We start from the raw sequence: 25759 nt of genomic DNA on the forward strand, positions 1-25759 counted from the left end.
TGAAAGAAAAAAAACAATAAATAGAATGTTATCTATGTTAAAATGCTTCTGCTTGTCAAAAGACACCATTATTTCAAATGAATAGGCAAACCAAAGAATGGGAAAAACTCTGTAATACCTATTTTGACAACAGACTTGTATTCAAAATATAGAACAATCTCATGCAAATTAGTAAGAAAACTTTTCATTTCCCTCAAATAAGCACAAATTACCAAACATATAAAGGGACAATAGGTGGGTGAAAGTGCTCAAAATCTTTCATTATCAAGGAAATGCAAATTAATTCACAATGAGATACCACGACATATCAATGACAATGTCTAAAGTTAAAAAGACTAAAAGTTTCAAATACCAGCCAGGATGTCAGCTGACCACAATTCTCATAGATTTCTGGTTGAAATGTGAAATGGAACAGCTCTTTTGGAAAACAAAATGACCATTTCTTATACACTACACATACATTTAACATAAGATCCAGCAGTCCCACTCGGTATTTGTCCAAGAGAAATAAAAATATTTACCCATAATAATGATTTACACATGAATGTTCATAGTATCTTAATTCATATGGCTAACAACTAGAAACTACGCAAAAGTTTATCTACAGAATAGATAACATATGTGTATTTGCACAAAGAAATAGTACTCAGCAATATAAGGGAATAAACTACTAATATACACAATATAATCAATGAATGTCAAAAACATTATACTCTGTGAAAACATTAGACACAAAAAATGTGTACTCTACATTTCCTCCATAACAAGTAAAAATGTCAACAAAACGAATCTAACCAATTCAATGCAGACCCTACCAAAAATCTCAGTTGACTTTTTTTTTTAACCCCACAGAAATTAACAAGGTGATCCTAAAATTCATAAGGAGATGCAAAGGGCCTAGAGGAATCAAAACAATCTTGAAAAAGAATGAGGCAAACCTTAAGAGAGTCTTAAGGAAACAAACTGAAGTTTGCTGGAGGGAAGATGGGGGGCATATGGGGTAACTGGGTGATGGGCATTAAGGCAGGCACTTGATGTAATGAGCACTTGGGAGTTACATGGAACTGATGAATCACTAAATTCTACTCCCAAAACTAATATGACATCAACAGACCCAAAAGTAAGAGCTATAACTATAAAACTCTTAGAGGAAAGCTTTTGTGATCTTGGTTAATCCTCGCCTTCTTAGATATGATACAAAAAGTGACAAAGGAAAAGACGGATAAATTATAGTTCTTCAAAATTAAAAACTTTGGTGTTTTAAAGGAAATTATCAAAGTAAAAAGGAAACCTAGAGAATGGGACAAAGTATTTACAAAATCACATATGTGATATGGACTGATATAACCACAAAAAGAAATGTACAGGAATTTCATAGCTGCCTTATTTATAACAGACCAAACTGAAAAAAAAATACAAATATCTATTGAAAGGAAACATGGATAATCCCATTGTAGAATATTCATACAATGAAATACTAATTGGCTATTAAGAAACAAGTAAAACCTACTGAGACACACAATACATGAATGAATCTCAAATGTTGAAGGAAATAAAACACAACAGAATACATACTGTATAAAACTTATATAAAATTGAAGAATAGGCAAAAATAATGTGTGAATATATCAAGTATACCAGAGGGAGATTGTATAACTGTAAAGGGTTAAGAGGGAACTTTTTGTGGCAATAAAAATATTCTATTTCTCAACCAGGGTGTAGGCACTATAAGTAAATACATCTGTCTAAACTCAACAAATTGGACATATGTACATTTCATTGTATATAAATTTTGCTTCAATTTTTAAAAGTATAAGGAGAAAAGAAGGTACTTGCTTCACGGTGTTCTATACCTCTCTGTTCCCTTTTCAAATGCAAAATACAGAATCAAAGAAGGCCATTTTAGCCTCACAAAAGACTATGAGATACTTCTTTATACTTAAGTAGTCTTCAGAAATTCCTGTCCTGTTTGATAAACAGAAAAAATCCTGAATAGTTTCCAAGTTTTCTGATAGATAGTCTCTCTCCAATATGTGACTTGGAATAAAAGGAAAGTGGACATTTAATCAAATCTTACCACGGGCCAGGTCTGAGGTCACCAAGAAAGGGGAGTAAGAATATTGATCTTTTTCTATGAGAGAGAGAGAGAGAGAGAATGAGTGACAGGAAAGGGCAGAGGCAGAGGGAGAGAGTGAATCTTAAGCAAGCTCCATTCCGATCATGGAGCCGGACCTTGTAGCTCCATCTCAAGACCCTGAGATCATGATTTGAGCCCAAATCAAGAGTTGGTTGCTAAACCAACTGAGCCACCCTGGTGACACCATTCTAGATTTATTCCTATATACATTAAAAAAAAAAAAAAAAAGACTTTAAGTATTATCTTTTAAAACCACACTTTAAGAGTTGATAATTGATGTGTTCAATTCCTATTGACTTCTGTATATTCATTTTATATCCAACAATCTTCTTAAAGTTTAAGAGGATGTTAGATTTTCTATTTAGACAACTATTATTTGCAAATAATACACATTTTGATTTTTTTTCCCCAATCCTTATATCATTTATTTTTTTTTTAGAGATTTATTTGAGAGAGTGAGAGACAGAGCATGAAAGCAGAGGGGGAGGGGCAGAAGGAGAAGCAGTCTCGCTGCTAGGCAGGGAGTCCAGTGTGGGGTCAATCACAGGATGCTGGAATCATGACCTAAGCCGAAGGCAAATGCTTAACTGACCGAGCCACCTAGGTGCCCCTATCACTTATTTATCTTAAAGTACAATGAAAAGAAGCAGTAAGAGGAGGCATCCTGGTCTGGTTATAGATTTTAAAAGGAATACTTCTGACTTTTCAGCATTAAGTAACAATGCTTACTGAAGATTTTCAGTGGGCATCTTTTATCTACGTAAAGAAACGCCCTTTTATTCTTAGCTGACTAAATCTTTTTAAAAAATTATAAACTGGGGTTGAATTTTATCAAATGTTTTATTCTGTATCTTGTGAAAACATATTTTCTCTATTTAATCTATTACCATTGTCAACTGCATTAATCCCTTTTCTGATGTTAAGCAATCATTGCATTCCTAGAATAAATACCACTTTAAAAAACAAGCTTCATAAAAGTGAGTCGGCACCTACCACTTGTATCTTGATTTTTAAATACTCTTGTCATAAAAGGAAACAATGCTCCTTAGGGAAATGGCTGATTCTAACACTGTGGCAGGAAATATACAAGATGAGACCAAAGCATCTTGCAATGGCAGAAATTAAGAAAGTGCTAAGGAAAAAGAAAGGAACAAGGGCAGGGGAGATAAAAGATGTCCTGTGTTTATAAATTTGAAGAATTATTATTGTTAAAATGACAATATTTCCAAAACCCATTTGTAGTTCAATGCAATCCTTATAAAGATTCCAATGGCATCTTTTAAAATAGAAAAAATGATCCTAAAATTTATATGGAACCAAAACAAACAAACAAACAAACCCAAATAACCAACTTCCAGTTATAAGATAAATAAGTACTGGAGAAAAACGTATAACGTGATAACTGTAGTTACTATTGCTATATAATATATACAAGTTGTTAAGAGTAAATCCTAAGAGTTTCATCACAAAGAAAAAAATATTTCTGTATGTGGTGATGGATGTTAACTGAACCTACTGTGGTCATCATTTCATAGTATATGTAAGTCAGGTCATTATGCTGTATATACCAAATTTATACAATGCTGTATGTCAACTGCATCTCACTAAAACTGGGGAAAAAAAGAGAATAATGAACCAACAAAAACAATGATAGCACTGTATCAATGGGCACAGGAGCCAATGGAAGTAGTTCCTAATGCCCCAAGCTTAAATAATTTCAGCAGTAAAATAGTTTATATTGGTTGATAAGCCTTTATATAAAGTAAACATCAATATATTCATAATATAGGTACATGACTGAAAATAATGGGGAAGAAGAGACAAAAATGCCATGCAGAAGAATCCAAAATAATTTATGTAGATACTTTACCCTCAAGGAGGTGGAACCAACTCAACAATCCAAAAGTATGGGCTATGCATTCTGACTTCCTTCCAAAGAGTAGAGTATGGAAAGTGGTGGGTGCAGAGAAACTTCATGGTGGAAACCTGGCAAACCCTACTTCAACGATGTCAACCATATACCTCAACAGTCGTAAGTTATAATGATAATGTGTAACCTGGATATGAAGGGGTGAAGATGACACTTTAATTTGTGGTCTACCTTTCAAAAATAAGTCATTTAAAAAAAAAATCAGATAAATCTCAATGAGACAAATCCCTAAAATTCCCTAACTAGTATTCATAACTGCCAAGTTCATCAAAAGCAAGGAATCTATCACAACCAAAAAGAACTTTAGGAGACATGCAGCTGAATGTATTGTATATGCTGGCTGGGATTTTGAAAGACAAAAAGGACATAAGGTATAACTAGAGAAATCTGAATAATTGTGGAGTTTAGTTAATAGTAAGGTACCAATATCGGATCATTAATTGTGACAAATGTATCACAGTAATGTAAGATGTTAAGAGTTGGAGAAACTGTATGGGACATATGGGAACTCTCCATATTATCTCTGCAATTTTTTTTTGAAACATTTAACTGTTCTAGAAATAAAAGCTTATTTTTAAACAATGACCTGGGGTAGTTCTCTCATTTTCTTTTTCAGCACCAATCTGTGTAAAACAGTATCTCCTTCACTAAAGTTTGGCTGAACTCTGTAAAATCATCAAAGCCTGACAGCCTTTTAGGGTGAAGATATTTTAAAATTTCAAATAAAATTTTTTTAACATTTATAAAAGTAAGAAGAAAGACAATAAAGCCTCAACTTCTATAGTTACCAAATATGGCCAATTTCGTTTCCTCTAAATGACTAAACTCCCTCTTTCAGTATTATTTTTAAGTAAAACTAGACATCACAGAAACCCAGAAAAACCTAGTCATTTTACTGGTAAATATTCCTGCATATATCTCTAAATAGTAAGGACTCAAAACACACAACCATAATAATAAGAGTATACCTAAATATTTATAATGCAATATCAAATACCCAGTGTTTACATGGTCCAATGGTCTTATCATTTTTATCTGTAAATAGAGAAATTAGTAGTATTCCTGACAATTTCAAGCTATTTCTTCATTTTGTACTTCACTCGTTGCTATTTCATTATTTCTTTCTTCTTTATTTAGGTACATTTTATTTTTCCTTATTACTATATGATTGGATGATTAATCAATTTTAAATCTATTCTTTGCCAATTTCATGCATTTCATTTAATACATTTAATACATTTCACTCTAATTATTAATTTAATTACATCTCAAAAGTACTGCTTTCATTGTCACTAAGTTTAAATATTTCTAAGTTCGCTTTTAATTTAAAAATAAATTACTTAAGGGGCACCTGGGTGGCTCAGTGGGTTAAGCCTTTGCCTTCTGCTCAGGTCATAATCTCAGGGTCCTGGAATCGAGCCCTTTGTAGATCAGGCTCTCTGCTCAGCAGGGAATCTGCTCTCTCTCTTTCTGCCTGCCTCTCTGTCTACTGTGATCTCTCTCTCATTGTCAGATAAATAAGTAAAATCTTTAAAAAATGAATTACTTAAAATATTATATTTTAATTTTCAGAGCTGTCCAAAAGACTTTTTGTTATTGATTTCTGATACTACTGGCTGAAAAGGGATCGTGAAAAGTAGGACACTGATATATTTGTATAACAAGTATTTGATTTCTTTTTACATTTCATGAAAGTAAGAGCCTCATTATATTCTCTGCTGGATATGTTGAAAAAATAAATGAACAAAATAATATGCAGGGCCTATTTCCAAAATTTAGTTTATATACAGAAATATGTCCTGAAGTTTAACACCTACCCTTTTAAAACATTAGTAAATTAAAAGTCAAGTAGGTATGACTTTCTAAGTTGGCTTTTATAAGGAAAAACAAAAAGTTCTGGCTCTTTTTCCAGATATATAATGTGGATATATTTCAGCCAATGATAAGTACTGTAAATGATGTATCATCCCAGATGTTTCTCTTCTTTGGATGATACTTAAAACAACTGAAATGATTGCTTCTAACATCAACATATTAACGCAAGAGACAAGTTCAAGCTTTCCATGCTGCTAAAAACACAGTTTTTCAAAAACCACTTATACTTTAACACACTAATGGTGACCAGAAAGAGAAATTAAAAAAAAAAATTACAGTTGAACGGAAAAATAGTATTTGAAAATTATTTACCTGATGAGGGGTTAATGTCCAAAACATATGAAGAACTCAAACAGTTCAATAATAAAAAACAATTCAATTAAAAATCGGGCAGAGGAGGGGCGCCTGGGTGGCTCAGTGTGTTAAGACTCTACCTTCGGCTCAGGTCATGATCCCAGGGGCCTGGGATCGAGTCCCGCATAGGGCTCTCTGCTCAGCAGGGACCCTGCTTCTCCTCAACTCTCTCTCTGTCTGTCTCTCTGCCTATTTGTGATCTCTCTGTCAAATAAATAAATAAAATCTTTAAAAAAAAAAATGGGCAGAGGAGCTGAATAAAGATTTTTTTTACAGATAAGACATATAGAGGATACATAATAGGCTCATGGAATGGTACTCAACTTCACTTCCGGGAAGTACAAACCCAAACCACAATGAGATACCACCTCACAATAACACAACAGTATTAGAACGACTATTATATACACAAGACACAAAAATCATCCATGATGTGGAGAAAAGGAAGCTCTTGTGTGTTGTTGGTGGGAACGTAAATTGGTGTAGACACTATATAGAGGTTTTTCAAAAAATTAAAAATAGAAGTACCATATGATCCAGCAATTTCACTTCTGGGTACTTATTCAGAGGAAAAAAATATTATCTAGAAGAGATATCTGTACCCCCGTGTTCACTACAGCATTATTTAAAACAGCCAAGTTATGCAAACAACCTCAGTGTCCAAAAACAGAGGAAAGGATAAGGAAAATGGAACATATATATTTATGTAGTGGAATATTATTCAACCATGAAAAGAAGGAAATCTTGCCATTTACAACAATGTGGATGGACCTTGAAAGCAATACGCTAAGTGAAATCAGTCAGACAGAGAAAGACAAATACCATATGACCTTATTTGTGAAATCTTTAAAAAAATGAAATGAAATCATAGACATAGAAAACAGACTAGCAGGTGCCAGAGGTGATGAGCGAAATGGATGAAGGTGGCCAAAGGTACAAATTTCCAGTTATAAAATAAAAAAAATTCTTAGAATATAATATATAGCATGATTACTATAGTTAAGAATACTTTATTTTACATTTTCAAGTTGTTAAGAGAATCTTAACAATTCTCATCAAAAGAAAAAAATTTAGAACTATGAATAATGATGGATGTTAACTAGACTTACTGTGGTAACATTTCACTATATATACACCCATATCATGTGTTGTGCATCATAAACTAATGAAATATTTTATGTTAACAGTATCTTTTTAAAAAGGAAAAAGAAGCACTTAATTCACCTTGGTCCCAACCTAACCCCCTATCTTTGACTCCAGATGGAAAATCAGATGTATGACCTACTGGACTATTGTGAACAACAAACTTCTATCAAAACCATATCCTGACCCCAAGAAAACTAATAGTAAGAATAGGCATTCCTAGAGACAATGGCTCTATGCTCCCTTAGTCCTGGGCTTCCAAACTCTGAATTCCCCTTCTTGGAAGTCTTCTGACTATCAGAGTCCAGACTCTACAGTTATCTATACAGCTCTTCAGCAATGTCAAGAAGGGCATACTAAGCAAAACCATGATAGTTCACCAAGGCTATGTTAACCTGGACTGCGTACAATGTTCCTGTTTTTGTACGTGTCTCTTAAGAGGAATGACCTCTTCTTATTTAATTAATAGGGATTGAACACTGCACTACAGAGGTGAAGGTTTTATACATGTTCTTCCCCAAGTTTGTATCTCCAACCCCCCCAACTCCAGTGTCAGCACCATAGCTGGCTATCCACACTGTGGCTCTGAATGAGCAAGATGTAGTGAGACCTTCTGGGGCCATGAGTTTGCCTTGTCCTCCAGGAAGGATGTCACAGTGGGTCCAAGGATTCTGATCTTCCTACTTCCTCAGACTCTTCTGGTTTTTCTTCAAATTCCTGTTCTGCCAATATCTCAATCCCATTGTTCCTTGGAAGATCATTGTGAGAAAAAAAAGGGAGGGTATGATAATGAATTTAGCTAACCATCAGTATGGTAACATCGAGGCAATATCTGAGTATCTCGAGGCAGAAAAAAAGGGAATCTTACAACAGGGCAAATGGGCTTCCTCTGTTTCCTTTCCTAGTGCCTTGAGATGAGAAATCAAGAATTAATAGTTTTCTTTTTCCCAAGTAGAAATTACCCAGTGAGACGAAAAGGAACCATATCTAAGCTTTTGCATAATTAGCCAAAGCATTTTAAAGATTATGTCTGGAAGAGTATTAGTGTTCTGTAGACATTAATAACTCTTTGATAAAAAAAAAAAAGTTAAACAGTGGCACAAGTGATACTCTTCTAAAAATTTAATATCAGCTTAAGAAAACAGCAAATATACTTAAGCCAGTTTCCTTGTCATTTTGAAATGGTCTCACTACAATATTTTGTTGTGTGGTAGATACATATAAAATGCTCTTTACTATTTTTAAAAATATAAACACATATTTTAACTCATAAATTCTTATTGTTATTCATAAATAAAATTGGCTTTCCAAGTTTGGAGGAGAAAGTATAATCACAAGGAATCTGGCCTACAAAATGTTAAGTAAACTATCAATTTCTAGTAACTAAAACAATTTAGAATCTTTTAAGAATCAATGACGGTTAATGGAAAAGTATAAGCAGTCCAGTTACTCATGCAGATTAATAGGGGTATTTGGAATACAGTAAAGGTGACAGTAAAGTTTAGACTATTTAATAAATGATTTGGGAAAAATATTCCTTTTGAACCTTACCTCACACTAACTTAATTTCATCTAGATGATGCCAAGATTAACAGAAAGAGAAAAACTATATATTTTCTAAAAATAATGATAATGAATATCTTTTATTCCTGGGGTAGAATGAGCCTTTTTTATATAGCCAAATTTAAGATGACATTAAAGTCTTAAGGACAGAATAGATTTCATACGTAAACTGAACCAGTGTTAGGGAGTACAAGAGAAAACAGAATCTCCAAGAATGAAGACAAAATGATTTTACAGTAGTTTTTGAAAAATAATAAAAAGTAAGTATAAAAACAATAGTGAGTTATTTCATGAGAGTCAAAAACAAAGGAAACAAATATGAAATATCTAATTACTGAAAATAAATACTTAGGTCAACAGAACAAAAGAACGGGCAGAACTGATAAAAACTAGTAATGTGCCCAAGCCCACATAGCTACTACTGGCAGAGACGGACTTTGAATCCAAATCTGCCTCACTCCCAAGCATACAGTCTCTTTATCCCCCACATTTGTATGAACTAGCCATTAAACAGCAATCTCTCTATATGAAGTGTGGTACTCTGGATTGAATCCTAGATCATAAAATGGAAATTATTGGGAAAACTGGTGAAATTCTAATAAAATCTGAAGTTTGGTTAATAGCAACATGCCAAGTTGTTAGTTGTTAAAACTATGGCATACTTATGGAAGACATTAACATTAGAAAACAGATCAAGGGGATACAGATGTGAAACTTCCTTTAAGGCTAAAATTATTCCAAAATAAAAAGTGTGTTAAAAAATAAAATAAACCTCTCAAAAATGGTGCCTTGAATACTATCTTAAAGCTTCTAAGTAAAGAGATTGCACAAAGTCAGATTTTTAAAATTTGCATTTTACATTAAAGACCCTGATTATAAAATGTTCACTGAGATTCTAAAAATCAATACCTTCCTCAACTATATCTTTTTTTCAAAATACTTAACTTTCCATACCATTTTTCCTTTCCTGTGGATAAAAATAAACATTACTGTAAATAGTAGTCTTTAACAATGTGACGTGCTTGTGATGAACTCTTTTTCTCTTCCGCTATAGACATGACAAAAGTTCTGGGCTTGTAACAGCAAGAATCAAATTTAGAGGATGAACAGAACTGCCTGACTTTAGCAACTGTCAGATACTGAACGAATCAGGACTTCAGAAATAAATGAATCCAAGGAGCAGAAAAGCTGTAGCAGGTAATTAAGTAGAAAACTCAGAGGTAAGTAAAGAGGAGAAAAACACTGAGAAAGAGGGAGAACAAACAAAGTAAAAGGCATTAATGAAAATCAGAGCTTATGGTGCCTCGAAGGAATTGAGATGTGATAAATTATGGAGGGGGTAAACAGTTCTATGAATAGTAGTAAATCACATCATGGCACTGCTTTCAAGGGCTCCTATCACTCCCGGCGTGAGCCGGAGATCCCTGGCTTACCCCTCTGTCCTCCCTCGTTTCACTGATTGCATCTTTTACTATTCACCCTCTCCCCACCAACACGCTCCAGCCAGCCTGTCTCCAGGCTTTTCCTCGGGCACCCCAATCCTCTGTATGCTGACCTCTCAGACTAGAATGATTCTCTCCCAGATATCACCACTATTCAGTCCTTTGCCTCCTTCAAGTTTTGCTCAAATACTAACTTTCCAGTGATTTACTTCTTTGAAACACTATTTAAAATAGTGATGCCCTAGAACTCCCAATCTCTCCTACCCTGATCTTGTTTTTTCATAGCTGTTTCCACCATCTATCACTCTAAATACTTCCAATGTCTGTCTGGTCTCCACAACCACTAGAATTTAAGTTCTTGGATTATGCCTGGTCCCCCCCGCACCACCCTGTCTGAAGCTTCCCCAGGGCCTAGGACAGTGTGAGGCACAGAATAGGTGCCCAATGAATGCTTGTTAAATCAATCAACATGTTAAGTGTGATTTTTCATTACCATAACTAAAATAAGAATAAGAAAATACTGGGAACATTTCTGAAGTTGTTTTTTGAGCAATGAGAGTAATCATTTTGTGTCCTTGTGTTTTTCTGATGCTGAACAATTATTACAATGTTTCTAAAGGGGTTTTTTTATCTTGTTAAAGACTACAGAGTTATATGCCTGAGATTACTTCAGCTGAGATCCATTCATTGGCAGTCAGAAAGAGATATTCTTTAGAGGCCTGTTCTTAAGAGCTTAAATAGCATTTAGCTATTATGAGGAAAAGCTCCCTATCATAAAAACTTTACATAACAAATGTTCAGTGGCGTGATCCACTAAGTTAATGGAATCATAAAATTCCAACCTCCTCATTTTGAAGATGAAAAAATTGTACAGAAAAATATATATATATATACATACATATATATATATATGAAGTGAGGCCTAGAAAAGTTGTCACTTCTTAGCATTCACCATGTACAACAGCAGCTAGCCTGAAACAAAAGACTAAAACATCGCAGAATGGCCTAGTCCATACACATATCCCAATGCCAACAAAATCCAGATTGGTCATTTTTAGTTCACTATGTGACTAAATGTTCATTTTCTCCAACCTATCTCTGTTTCATTGCTCAAAGATGCTTGTGAGCAGTTGTTTCCTATTGTTTGAACATTTAAGATTCTAACTGCATTAAGATCACTAGAATTGCAAACAGTGTGATCCCCTAAATATTTTAGCATGCTCAAAGGCCACTGCACCATTCCAGAGCCCACTAAACATTCAGGCTCTTGCTCCACACCTTTATCCTCTCTGAGAGAAGTGCGAGGCCAGCATATTTTACCAATTTCTTATTCTTTTGGGGGGATGGCTCGTCAATTAACTCTCATGAAATCAAACAAGCAGTCTGCAGGGTCTGAAAATGTGTCACTTCTCTTTTTTAAAAAAGATAATTCTTGTGCTGAAAAATTTCACCTGTGCCTCTGTTTTGTCGTAAGTGGGGGAAAAAAAAAATCTGCTGTCCTTTTTTTTTTTTTTTTTTGCTCAGAGGTAGCAGCAGCAGTTAAATCCACACATGTCCTCACCCTGGGACCCCAGACAGTCATCTCTGATGTTAGAGCGGCACACAGGCAGAGACTTTTGCAGAGAGTCGATAAAATGAAGTTACTATGGACCAAAACAACCATATTGATTTTTAGTATAATTCAAAACACAAGGAAACATCCGTTTTCTGAACGGCACACGCTGAGAAGGACAGGGAGAAACACACTGCAATAGTGCAGAGAAAGAAAAGGGTGGAAGGCAAGTACATTAGCAAACCTCTTCATTTTCTCTTAGGTTGTTTGTTTCTAAGTTCAAAGAACTGAGAGGCTAGAGCTGTGTTGAACTGTTCTTAGCTGAGAACCCAACACTGCTCATTTACTGACACTCCGCTCACAGCTAGAAGCCGGGGTCTTTAGGAAATAAAGCCATATAACCAGTCTGAATGTCTGAACATCCCCTTCAAAGCCCAGACAGTTCTTCTTCTCAATTAATCCCACCCTTGCTCTCCGCTCTCCCTCCCTCTCTCCCTGTCTGTAAATGGCAGAACTGTCCAAACTGCATTAGGAAAAAACACATTATTTACCAATACATCCTTAAGTTTGCTGCAAGTAAATATTTTCCTTAGATGTCCTTAAGGAGACAAAATGCTTTTCAAGCCAGAGACCTTTGGAAGGGAGGTGCACAATCAGGAGAGACCAGCCAGCACTTACCATGGCCCCCTCACTTCCTCTCTGGGCAACTTCTCGCTGCAGCCGGGCCACAGCCAATTTCTCCCTGGGGAAACAAAAGCACGTGGTTAGCTGCCTATTCTTCTCAGGGTAGAGGTACACTGGCATGGCTTTGAAACATTCTTTTGAGGTCTCCAGAGGAACTCCTTCCCTGGTTTAGCTCACTTCCTCCACTAAACTTTCTATAAATATTTAAAGTCATTCGTGCATTGTTTTCATTGAGTGTCATGAAAGAGATTTTTTTTTTTTTTTGCCTTGGATTTTATAAAAGCCAAATAAACCCTAAATGCTAAGTAAAAACTTCCCTCTACGTCCATGAACATATATAATTTGGAAACAAATTTTCCTGTGGCGAAAATATTTCAGTGGTCCTTTCTGTATCAACTTTGCTTACATAGAGTTATTTTCATTTCTTTTGTTGTTCTTTACTGATGGTGAATTTTAAAAGGCAAACAGGCTTGAATCTTGAATTGATATTCTTGAAATTATAATAGAAAATCACTTACAGACTTGCCACATTAAAGTACCATGCTCTTATATATGTCTGACAACAACACTATAATAGGCTTTATTATCCCCATTTACAAATTTGGAAACTGAGGCTCAGATAGGCTCAGCTCCCAGCTGGTATGCATCAATTGTATTAGGATCAAACTTTAGGCTTTCTTTATCTCACAAATCCTAAATTAAAAATTTGCTTATCGTTTTTCAGGGCTTAGAAAATGTGTAAAATTTAAAAGCATTTATTTTAGCATCCTTTATTTTACAATGGGGTCCATTTTGTATCTTTATAATTGTAATTCTGATTTCAATTAGAATACAATTTAATATTCACCAGAATCTCAAGAATGTTTTGTAAAGTGATAGATACTACACTTTGGATAGCTAATGATTCTTAAGAAAAAAGGTTACAGATGAAGTAGTGGTAAGTGAACCCTTCCAGTAATCTTCCAATCTTAGTATTAGCACAGATTTTCCCCCAAATCCTTCTTTGGTTATGAAGTGGTGAAACCATTTGTGTGATATTTCATCCCTCAGCCTTCCCTCTACATGGGACTGGCTATTTGGCTACTAGCGAACAGTAAGGGAGCAACCAAATTCCTAGCTGAGTGAGAGGATTTCTCCAGGCCTAACTGCTTGGGTCTTTGAAATGCCTACGACTGCCAAGAAGACATGTGCTTTAGTTTGGTTACACTTAAGTCAATTTTTTAGTAGGAATAGTTCTCTTTGAATTCGTGCCTACAGAGACACATTAGAAGAAGAAAACTAGAACCAGGAGATCCCTGAGGAGAACAAGTTTTGGGAGCTCGGGGCAGGACCCATGCATAGAGACTGAGGGAAACAAACTCAAGAGGAAGAAGCCAGGCAGAGATGAAATCATGCTCCTCTTTGTCAGGTGAGCAACAAAGAAATCTCTGTGTTCTCTGACCCAAATCTTAATGAGCAGATGAAAGGAGCAAAGAATTGAAAGAGAAGAACAAGACTGACTTCTGGTTTAATATGAAAAATAAACACATGGTAGATACAAGGACAAAGAAATCAAAGAACATACCCTATACTTTATGAGAAGTTCAACTAAGTATACACACAACAGAAGTGCATAGGTATGTTCAGTAAATGACATGAACTAGAATGTTCGTAGATGCACTCTTTGTTATCACCTTAAACTAAAAATGTGTACCCCATGAACAACAGAATGGGTAAACTTCTTTTTTTTTTTTTAAAGATTTTATTTATTTGACAGAGAGAGATCACAAGTAGGCAGAGAGGCAGACAGAGAAGGCAGGGGAAGCAGGCTCCCCAGTGAGCAGAGAGCACAATGCAGGACTTCATCCCAGGACCCTGAGATCATGACCCGAGCCGAAGGCAGCGGCTTAACCCACTGAGCCACCCAGGCGCCCTGAATGGGTAAACTTCTACATAATCATATATTGGGATACCAGAAATCTGAGAAGGAGTCATATATACCTGATCACAACAACACAGAGAGCACCACAGCAGATGAAAGCATGGAAAGAACAAACAGAGAAGACTGTATAGTTTATGATTCCATTTATATAAAGTCCAGGGGCGCCTGGGTGGCTCAGTGGGTTGAGGCCTCTGCCTTCAGCTCAGGTCATGATCCCGGGGTCCTGGGATCGAGCGCCACGGCGGGCTCTCTGCTCAGCGGGGAGCCTGCTTCCCCCCCTCTCTCTGCCTGCCTCTCTGCCTACTTGTGATCTCTGTCTGTCAAATGAATAATAATAAAAAAAAAATCTTATATAAAGTCCAGAGACCGGCAAAACTCCTATGTAGTTCAATAAGACAAGACAAAGAAAAGATGTGAATGTCAATAAAGAGAAAGTGAAATTGTCTCTATTCAAAGATAAAAACTTTTCAAATAGAGAATACTAAGGAACTTACTAAAACAGCTATACGACTAATAAGTGGGTTTAGCAAAGTCACAGATACAAGCCAATACACAAAAAGCAATTGTGTTTTTACATACTAGCATCAAACAACTGGAATTTTTTTTAAATTTATTTACAATAGTGTCAGAACATAAAATACTTAGGAAATAAATTTACAAAAGGTTTGTCAGGGTACTACAGTGAAAACTATGAAATGACTGCTCAGAACAATTAAAGGAGACTACACACACACTCTCTCTCTCTGTGTCTCTATGTCTCTGTCTCTCTGTAGATTCAGATCTCTTGAAAGGTCTCAGGAACACTCAGCATCTTAGGACCACACTTCAAGAAATTAACCTAGAAGATACAGAAGTAGAAATGGAAGAATAATCTAAAAAATTTCCTGGATTCATTACTCCTGATTGCTGAATCTTCAGCACAAGATTGAATATGTATGCTAACAGCATGTTAATTTTTTACAAGAGCAGTTTAGTGTAAAGAAGACATTCCTAGAAACAGAGCAAAGTCTGTCTTAGCACAATCATCCTACTAAATGATGAACAGAGTCCTCACACAGCTTAAAGGTTAGAAACATCACAATTTTATCCTTAAAGAGTTTGCCTTATAACACTATTGGGAATTTTCACACAGTATAGGTTCATGTGAAATCTTATAAAACCCAATTTGAAAGAAAAATTTAACAGATTTGGCCATTACCTAGTTTTTAAGAAGGAAAATGTTCATAAGTCATGAATTTTATATTCTGCCCACACATTCCATTTTTAGGCATTTAATAAACAGTGAGTGAACCGATGTGAAAGGCTCATCTTCAAAGTGGCAGCATGTTAGCCATCTGAGTTGGTAAAACAGAGCAAAATCAATATGTAGAAACTGGAAATACCTGCTTATTTTTGACCTACCATCACGTGACCAGAAATGTACCCAACTTCAAACAGCCACGTAGATATGTGTAACACATGCATGAGAAAGCTCGGTGTAGTCTGAGTCACAGAAATGACAATCCCCAGAATGAGCCCTGCAACCTAGAGCTCCTTATTTATATAGTTGTAAACTTGCTTAAGTCTAGTTACTTGAGAGCTATGCTGATTCAAAGTAGTGAGCTAGTGAATGAGCAGAATTCGTGAGAAGAGCAAATACAACTGTCTCTTTAAAACCATGCTCTGGGGGCACCTGAGTGGCTCAATGGGTTAAGCCTCTGCCTTTGGCTCAGGTCATGGTCTCAGGGTCCTGGGATCGAGCCCCACATCAGGCTCTCTGCTCAGCAGAGAGCCTGCTTCCTCTCTCTCTCTGCCTGCCTCCCTGCCTACTTGTGATCTCTCTCCCTCTCTCTGCTAAATAAATAAATAAATAAAATCTTCCCAAAAAAATGCTCTGTAATTGGTTTAAATCATTTATTCGGGAAATGCAATATACATAATGTCATGAAGCAGGCATCTCTAAGACTTGTAAGTAACAGCTGGGTTTTCTGTGGTATAGGAAGGACAAGACCAGTACCATCTGAGTCCCAGTAAGCAAAGCATCCCAATTTTGACCTATTTTTTGCCATAAGTTTCTGAATCCTATTTCCTTTGAAAAGTGTTTCAAGGCCAAAAAAAAAAAAGCAAAAAAGAATACTTTCTTGAAGTTTGGTACTTTCTAATCTCTCAAATCTGTCATAATGTTGGTGTGTCATGAATTTGCAAGATTTTTATTTTTAGTAGGAATCATATTTTATTTTTGTATGAAAGGTTGTCATTCTTGATAAAAATTTAAGGAAGTGAAAGAGTTATCAGATGGGTGAAAGTATCTTATGGTGAAAATCTCAGCATTTCTAGATGTTCTCATTTCTCAGCTCAAATTAACAACTTAGTCAAAGTATTAAAAATAAGTGGGTCTGCCTTTTCTATAGTCATCTCATTTGCCCTTGGGTTCAGCAGTCCCTTGGCAAACCATATCTTCAAACTCCCAAGGTCCCAATATATGTGGGGAAACCAAATGGGACCAGCATCTTTTTCATGCAAATTCAGGGTTCTTAAAAAAACAGCTTTGTTCAAAAATAAAGAAAGCATCCTTGACTTGCATGCTACCCAAGGCAAATTAAACACAGTCACATACATATACACTCTTGCTCCTATTTGAGGACTTTAGCTCATCTGTTGGAAACAGACAAATGTGCTTTTGCAATGCATTACTGTTTTGTTTTGTGTTTGTAGCAAGCCAGTAGCTTATTATGAAGGGGGTATTGACTTTAGGATTGCAAAACAAATGCCCAGGGATATTTTATTGAGAGCTGTGGATCCTTATTTATAGAACAGGCATAAAAGAAGGATAAAAAGAATATACACACAATGAAACAAACAAACAAACAAACAAAGATCCACAAACACTTCCTTTTCAGTTAAATGCAAAGAGAATTCTTCCCTCCAACAGGGATGAAACAGAACTACTTTCCTTACTCAATGTTTTACCCAAAAGGTGAATTTGTCCCAGGTTTCTGAAGTCTGTCAGTATTGTCCCAGATAATTTCAACTCAACATAAGAAAGAACACTACCAAAAAGTATTTATATGAACCTTGGATCTTCCCCATACCACGGACATAAATGCAGCTTCAGCCTTTGGGAAGACTGTCCTCCATGAAGACAACAGGAAATTGGCATTTGTCAAGTCCAGAGAAGACCTGCGAGGTCTGCATCCTCAGAGAAACAATCAGCTGCTTGCAGGGGAGGACTATATTCAGCTGTGATGTGTGGAGACCAAAAACTTAAGGGCAGCATAAACCCATCTGTTGCATGAGTGTCGAAAGCAGGCCTGTCTAGAGACAAATCAATGTTCTATTGCAACTCTAAGGTGGCCCGGGCACACCGCCTGAATGAGTGAGAATGAAACCAGTGAGCAGCCTTGCTCTCCACCAAACAGATGGGACCCCCCCCCCCCCACCCCGCGAGGATACCCTGGAGGAAGAGCAGCACCAGCTTGCAGCCTAAGTGTGAAGAATTATGTCTACTCATTGTGAGTCTCATTGCCCCAAACTACTAAATACAAACAATGCATTAGGCACACCAGTGAAACTGTCCTTAGAGTAGGTACTCTGTGTTTTGATGAAACTGCCAGATAATCTGTGTCATCTCTACTTGACTTTGTAGAAAAACAAAGAATAATAGGAAATAAAATAAATTATAATCAACTAGAACAAAAATATTAGAACTAAAACAAAAAATTAGGGCTAGGCATGCTCATATGTGTATTTAAAAAGAAAAAAAGAATTTGTTGGCATTTTATAAACCCAAAGATACCGTGGTATTAAAGAATCCTACAGCATCCCCCAAACAACCCTAACTTCATGTTAGTTTCGGTTCTTAGGTTAAACTCTTATATTCCAAAGTATTTCAAATTATTTAAATACATAAAGAGGGGAGGAGTCAAGATGGCGGAGAAGTAGCAAGCTGAGACTGCTTCAGCTAGCCGGAGATCAGCTAGATAGCTTATCTAAAGATTGCAAACACCTGAAAATCCATCGGCAGATCGAAGAGAAGAAGAACAGCAATTCTGGAAACAGAAAAACAACCACTTTCTGAAAGGTAGGACCGGCGGAGAAGTGAATCCAAAGCGACGGGAAGATAGACCCCGGGGGGAGGGGCCGGCTCCCGGCAAGCGGCGGAGCAACCGCGCACAAAATCAGGACTTTTAAAAGTCTGTTCCGCTGAGGGACATCGCTCCAGAGGCTAAACCGGGGCGAAGCCCACGCGGGGTCAGCGTGGCCTCAGGTCCCGCAGGGTCACAGAAGGATCGGGGGTGTCTGAGTGTCGCAGAGCTTGCGGGTATTGGAACGGGAAAGCCGGCTACAGAGACAGAGCCGACAGTAAGCTCGCAGCTCCGTGTTACCTTGAACCGGTCGCAGGCTCGGTGAGCTCCGAGCGCGGCCGGAGGTCAGGCAGACGGGAGTAACTGGGCGCTGTTCTCTGAGGGCGCCCTGAGGAGTGGGGCCCTGGGCTCTCGGCTCCTCCGGGCTGGAGACCAGGAGGCCGCCATTTGTATTCCCGTCCTCTGGAACTCTACGGAAAGCGCTCAGGGAACAAAAGCTCCTGAAAGCAAACCCGAGCGGACTACTCACCCCGGCCCCCGGGTAAGGGCAGTGTAATTCCGCCTGGGGCAAAGACACTTGAGAATCACTACAACAGGCCCTTCCCCCAGAAGATCAACAAGAAATCCAGCCGAGACCAAGTTCACCTACCAAGGAGTGCGGTTTCAATACCAAGGAGAGCAGCAGAATTCCAGAGGAGGAGAAAGCCAAGCACGGAACTCATGGCTTTTTTCCTGTGATTTTTTTTAGTCTTGCAGTTAATTTAATTTTTTCTTTTTCATTTTTTTTTTTTCTCGCCTTCGGGTAAAATTTTTTTTTTTAACTGTTACCTTTTTCTTTTTTAACGATTTTTTACTAGTTTATCTAATATATATATATATTTTTACATTTTTCTTAGGTGTTTTCTTTTTAAAAAAAAATTCTTTTCTTTTCTTTTCTTTTTTTTTTTTTCTTTTTTCTTTCTTCCTTTTTGAACCTCTTTTTATCCCTTTTCTCCCCACTCACGATTTTGGATCTCTTCTAATTTGGCTAAAGCATATTTTCCTGGGGTTGTTGCCACCCTTTTAGTATTTTACTTGCCCCTTCATTTACTCTTATCTGGACAAAATGACAAGACGTAAAAATTCACCACAAAAAAAAGAACAAGAGGCAGTACCGAAGGCTAGGGACCTAATCAATACAGACATCGGTAATATGTCAGATCTAGAGTTCAGAATGACAATTCTCAAGGTTCTAGCCGGGCTCGAAAAAGGCATGGAAGATATTAGAGAAACCCTCTCGAGAGATATAAAAGCCCTTTCTGGAGAAATAAAAGAACTAAAATCTAACCAAGTTGAAATCAAAAAAGCTATTAATGAGGTGCAATCAAAAATGGAGGCTCTCACTGCTAGGATAAATGAGGCAGAAGAAAGAATTAGTGATATAGAAGACCAAATGACAGAGAATAAAGAAGCTGATCAAAAGAGGGACAAACAGCTACTGGACCACGAGGGGAGAATTCGAGAAATAAGTGACACCATAAGACGAAACAACATTAGAATAATTGGGATTCCAGAAGAAGAAGAAAGTGAGAGGGGAGCAGAAGGTATACTGGAGAGAATTATTGGGGAGAATTTCCCCAATATGGCAAAGGGAACGAGCATCAAAATTCAGGAGGTTCAGAGAATGCCCCTCAAAATCAATAAGAATAGGCCCACACCCCGTCACCTAATAGTAAAATTTACAAGTCTCAATGACAAAGAGAAAATCCTGAAAGCAGCCCGGGAAAAGAAGTCTGTAACATACAATGGTAAAAATATTAGATTGGCAGCTGACTCATCCACAGAGACCTGGCAGGCCAGAAAGAGCTGGCATGATATTTTCAGAGCACTAAACGAGAAAAACATGTAGCCAAGAATACTATATCCAGCTAGGCTATCATTGAAAATAGAAGGAGAGATTAAAAGCTTCCAGGACAAACAACAACTGAAAGAATTTGCAAATACCAAACCAGCTCTACAGGAAATATTGAAAGGGGTCCTCTAAGCAAAGAGAGAGCCTACAAGTGGTAGATCAGAAAGGAACAGAGACCATATACAGTAACAATCACCTTACAGGCAATACAATGGCACTAAATTCATATCTCTCAATAGTTACCCTGAATGTGAATGGGCTAAATGCCCCTGTCAAAAGACACAGGGTATCAGAATGGATAAAAAAACAAAACCCATCTATATGTTGCCTCCAAGAAACACATTTTAAGCCCGAAGACACCTCCAGATTTAAAGTGAGGGGGTGGAAAAGAATTTACCATGCTAATGGACATCAGAAGAAAGCAGGAGTGGCAATCCTTATATCAGATCAATTAGATTTTAAGCCAAAGACTGTAATAAGAGATGAGGAAGGACACTATATCATACTCAAAGGGTCTGTCCAACAAGAAGATTTAACAATTTTAAATATCTATGCCCCCAACGTGGGAGCAGCCAACTATATAAACCAATTAATAACAAAATCAAAGAAACACATCAACAACAATACAATAATAGTAGGGGACTTTAACACTCCCCTCACTGAAATGGACAGGTCATCCAAGCAAAAGATCAGCAAGGAAATAAAGGCCTTAAATGACACACTGGACCAGATGGACATCACAGATATATTCAGAATATTTCATCCCAAAGCAACAGAATACACATTCTTCTCTAGTGCACATGGAACATTCTCCAGAATAGATCACATCCTCGGTCCTAAATCAGGACTCAACCGGTATCAAAAGATTGGGATCATTCCCTGCATATTTTCAGACCACAATGCTCTAAAGCTAGAACTCAACCACAAAAGGAAGTTTGGAAAGAATCCAAATACATGGAGACTAAACAGTATCCTTCTAAAGAATGAATGGGTCAACCGGGAAATTAAAGAAGAATTGAAAAAAATCATGGAAACAAATGATAATGAAAATACAACGGTTCAAAATCTGTGGGACACAACAAAGGCAGTCCTGAGAGGAAAATATATAGCGGTACAAGCCTTTCTCAAGAAACAAGAAAGGTCTCAGGTACACAACCTAACCCTACACCTAAAGGAGCTGGAGAAAGAACAAGAAAGAAACCCTAAGCCCAGCAGGAGAAGAGAAATCATAAAGATCAGAGCAGAAATCAATGAAATAGAAACCAAAAAAACAATAGAACAAATCAACGAAACTAGGAGCTGGTTCTTTGAAAGAATTAATAAAATTGATAACCCCGTGGCCCGACTTATCAAAAAGAAAAGAGAAAGGACCCAAATAAATAAAATCATGAATGAAAGAGGAGAGATCACAACTAACACCAAGGAAATACAAACTATTATAAGAACATACTATGAGCCACTCTACGGCAATAAATTTGACAATCTGGAAGAAATGGATGCATTCCTAGAAACATATAAACTACCACAACTGAGCCAGGAAGAAATAGAAAGCCTGAACAGACCCATAACCAGTAAGGAGATTGAAACAGTCATTAAAAATCTCCAAACAAACAAAAGCCCAGGGCCAGACGGCTTCCCGGGGGAATTCTACCAAACATTTAAAGAAGAACTAATTCCTATTCTCCTGAAACTGTTCCAAAAAATAGAAATGGAAGGAAAACTTCCAAACTCATTTTATGAGGCCGGCATCACCTTGATCCCAAAACCAGACAAGGATCCCACCAAAAAAGAGAGCTATAGACCGATATCCTTGATGAACACAGATGCGAAAATACTCAACAAAATACTAGCCAATAGGATTCAACAGTACATTAAAAGGATTATTCACCACGACCAAGTGGGATTTATTCCAGGGCTGCAAGGTTGGTTCAACATCCGCAAATCAGTCAATGTGATACAACACATCAATAAAAGAAAGAACAAGAACCATATGATACTCTCAATAGATGCTGAAAAAGCATTTGACAAAGTACAACATCCCTTCCTGATCAAAACTCTTCAAAGTGTAGGGATAGAGGGCGCATACCTCAATATCATCAAAGCCATCTATGAAAAACCCACCGCAAATATCATTGTCAATGGAGAAAAAAAGAAAGCTTTTCCGCTAAGGTCAGGAACACGGCAGGGATGTCCATTATCACCACTGCTATTCAACATCGTACTAGAGGTCCTAGCCTCAGCAATCAGACAACAAAAGGAAATTAAAGGCATCCAAATCGGCAAAGAAGAAGTCAAATTATCACTCTTCGCAGATGATATGATACTATATGTGGAAAACCCAAAAGACTCCACTCCAAAACTGCTAGAACTTATACAGGAATTCAGTAAAGTGTCAGGATATAAAATCAATGCACAGAAATCAGTTGCATTTCTCTACACCAACAGCAAGACAGAAGAAAGAGATATTAAGGAGTCAATCCCATTTACAATTGCATCCAAAACCATAAGATACCTAGGAATAAACCTAACCAAAGAGACACAGAATCTATACTCAGAAAACTATAAAGTACTCATGAAAGAAATTGAGGAAGACACAAAGAAATGGAAAAATGTGCCATGCTCCTGGATTCGAAGAATAAATATTGTGAAAATGTCTATGCTACCTAAAGCAATCTACACATTTAATGCAATTCCTATCAAAGTACCATCCATCTTTTTCAAAGAAATGGAACAAATAATGCTAAAATTTATATGGAACCAGAAAAGACCTCGAATAGCCAAAGGGATATTGAAAAAGAAAGCCAACGTTGGTGGCATCACAATTCCGGACTTCAAGCTCTATTACAAAGCTGTCATCATCAAGACAGCATGGTACTGGCACAAAAACAGACACATAGATCAATGGAACAGAATAGAGAGCCCAGAAATAGACCCTCAACTCTATGGTCAACTAATCTTCGACAAAGCAGGAAAGAATGTCCAATGGAAAAAAGACAGCCTTTTCAATAAATGGTGCTGGGAAAATTGGACAGCCACATGCAGAAAAATGAAATTGGACCATTTCCTTACACCACACACAAAAATAGACTCAAAATGGATGAAGGACCTCAATGTACGAAAGGAATCCATCAAAATCCTTGAGGAGAACACGGGCAGCAACCTCTTCGACCTCTGCCGCAGCAACATCTTCCTAGGAACAACGCAAAAGGCAAGGGAAGCAAGGGAAAAAATGAACTACTGGGATTTCATCAAGATCAAAAGCTTTTGCACAGCAAAGGAAACAGTTAACAAAATCAAAAGACAACTGACAGAATGGGAGAAGATATTTGCAAACGACATATCAGATAAAGGACTAGTGTCCAGAATCTATAAAGAACTTAGCAAACTCAACACCCAAAGAACAAATAATCCAATCAAGAAATGGGCAGAAGACATGAACAGACATTTCTGCAAAGAAGACATCCAGATGGCGAACAGACACATGAAAAAGTGCTCCATATCACTCGGCATCAGGGAAATACAAATCAAAACCACAATGAGATATCACCTCACACCAGTCAGAATGGCTAAAATCAACAAGTCAGGAAATGACAGATGCTGGTGAGGATGCGGAGAAAGGGGAACCCTCCTACACTGTTGGTGGGAATGCAAGCTGGTGCAGCCACTCTGGAAAACAGCATGGAGGTTCCTCAAAATGTTGAAAATAGAACTGCCCTATGACCCAGCAATTGCACTATTGGGTATTTACCCTAAAGATACAAATGTAGTGATCCAAAGGGACACATGCACCCGAATGTTTATAGCAGCAATGTCCACAATAGCCAAACTATGGAAAGAACCTAGATGTCCATCAACAGATGAATGGATCAAGAAGATGTGTTATATATACACAATGGAATACTATGCAGCCATCAAAAGAAATGAAATCTTGCCATTTGCAACAACATCGATGGAACTAGAGCATATCATGCTTAGCGAAATAAGTCAAGCAGAGAAAGACAACTATCATATGATCTCCCTGATATGAGGAAGTGGTGATGCAACATGGAGGCTTAAGTGGGTAGAAGAATAAATGAAACAAGATGGGATTGGGAGGGAGACAAACCATAAGTGACTCTTAATCTCACAAAACAAACTGAGGGTTGCCGGGTGGAGGGGGTTGGGGAGAAGGGGGTGGGATTATGGACATTGGGGAGGGTATGTGATTTGGTGAGTGCTGTGAAGTGTGTAAACCTGGTGATTCACAGACCTGGGGATAAAAATATATGTATATAAAAAATATATGTTTATAAAAAATAAAAAATTTAAAAAAAAATAAAATAAATACATAAAGAGTTATGTATGATTGATATATGCATAAATCTCTTTTAATTTATTCAGTATGTTCTGCTAAGTGACCATATAATCCAATGATGATGAAAATTCTGATTCATTCACATTCGCAAACAATGTGAATTCATTCTCTGCCTGGCACTCTTTTTGGCCTTGGGAAATACAGATAACTAGATGGTCCCACTTTCAGAGAGCTCGAGGTCAGAAAGACAGCACACCTAAGCAAACCTGTGCCTTAAGATGTCATAAGCACAGAACAAGAGTACTCCATTCAAAGCTGGATTTTAACCATTAAAGCTAGGTGATAATTTTATCAGAAAATTGAAATTGAACCTCCTTTAAATGGGAAGATACAGTCTACTATTTTTTAAAATAAACTCATTTTTCTAAAGATCATACATCTCAGCAACAAGTCATACAGGGAAAACAGGTTTTTCCTCATAATTATTTTAACAATGAAGAATCTCTGTAATATGTTTTCACTGTGATTCCCTAAACTTCTCAAGTCTTTTTAATGGAATGGTATTAGACTTTACTGCCTCTTTGAGTCATGGTTTCATCCAGGTCACTTCTTTTGGAGACATGTGACTGACTTATCTTGCCTCTTCCTTTTCAATACATTGTACCACCACATCCTCAACTTAAAAAGAGACGAGTTAATCGCTAACATTTAGTCAATGATTACTATATCAAGCACTACCCTCAACACTTTACATGAAACATTTCTACCTCAAATGACATGAGTATCATCATCCTCTCTGTGGTATATTTCAATGATTCTCAGAATTTTTGGATTTGAAACCTCTTTACATTTTTGAAAACAATCACCAAGGACTCCAAAGACTTTTGTTTCTGTGGGTTCTCCCAATCA

General features: G+C 37.0%; 1 protein-coding gene across 8 annotated transcripts in view; it reads right to left on the reverse strand.

Moving 5' to 3' along the window:
* The window catches only part of NCKAP5 (NCK associated protein 5), an 891925-nt gene that overhangs the window by 521438 nt on the left and 344728 nt on the right, over positions 1 to 25759 (reverse strand). For all 8 annotated transcript variants that reach the window (XM_059166690.1, XM_059166689.1, XM_059166694.1 and 5 more), the window contains one exon: positions 12675 to 12738. In XM_059166690.1, the coding sequence (XP_059022673.1) occupies positions 12675 to 12738 (64 nt within the window). The remainder of the gene's footprint in view (positions 1 to 12674; positions 12739 to 25759) is intronic.

The sequence above is a fragment of the Mustela lutreola genome, chromosome 3, assembly GCF_030435805.1.
Source record: "Mustela lutreola isolate mMusLut2 chromosome 3, mMusLut2.pri, whole genome shotgun sequence".
NCBI classification, from domain to species: domain Eukaryota; kingdom Metazoa; phylum Chordata; class Mammalia; order Carnivora; family Mustelidae; genus Mustela; species Mustela lutreola.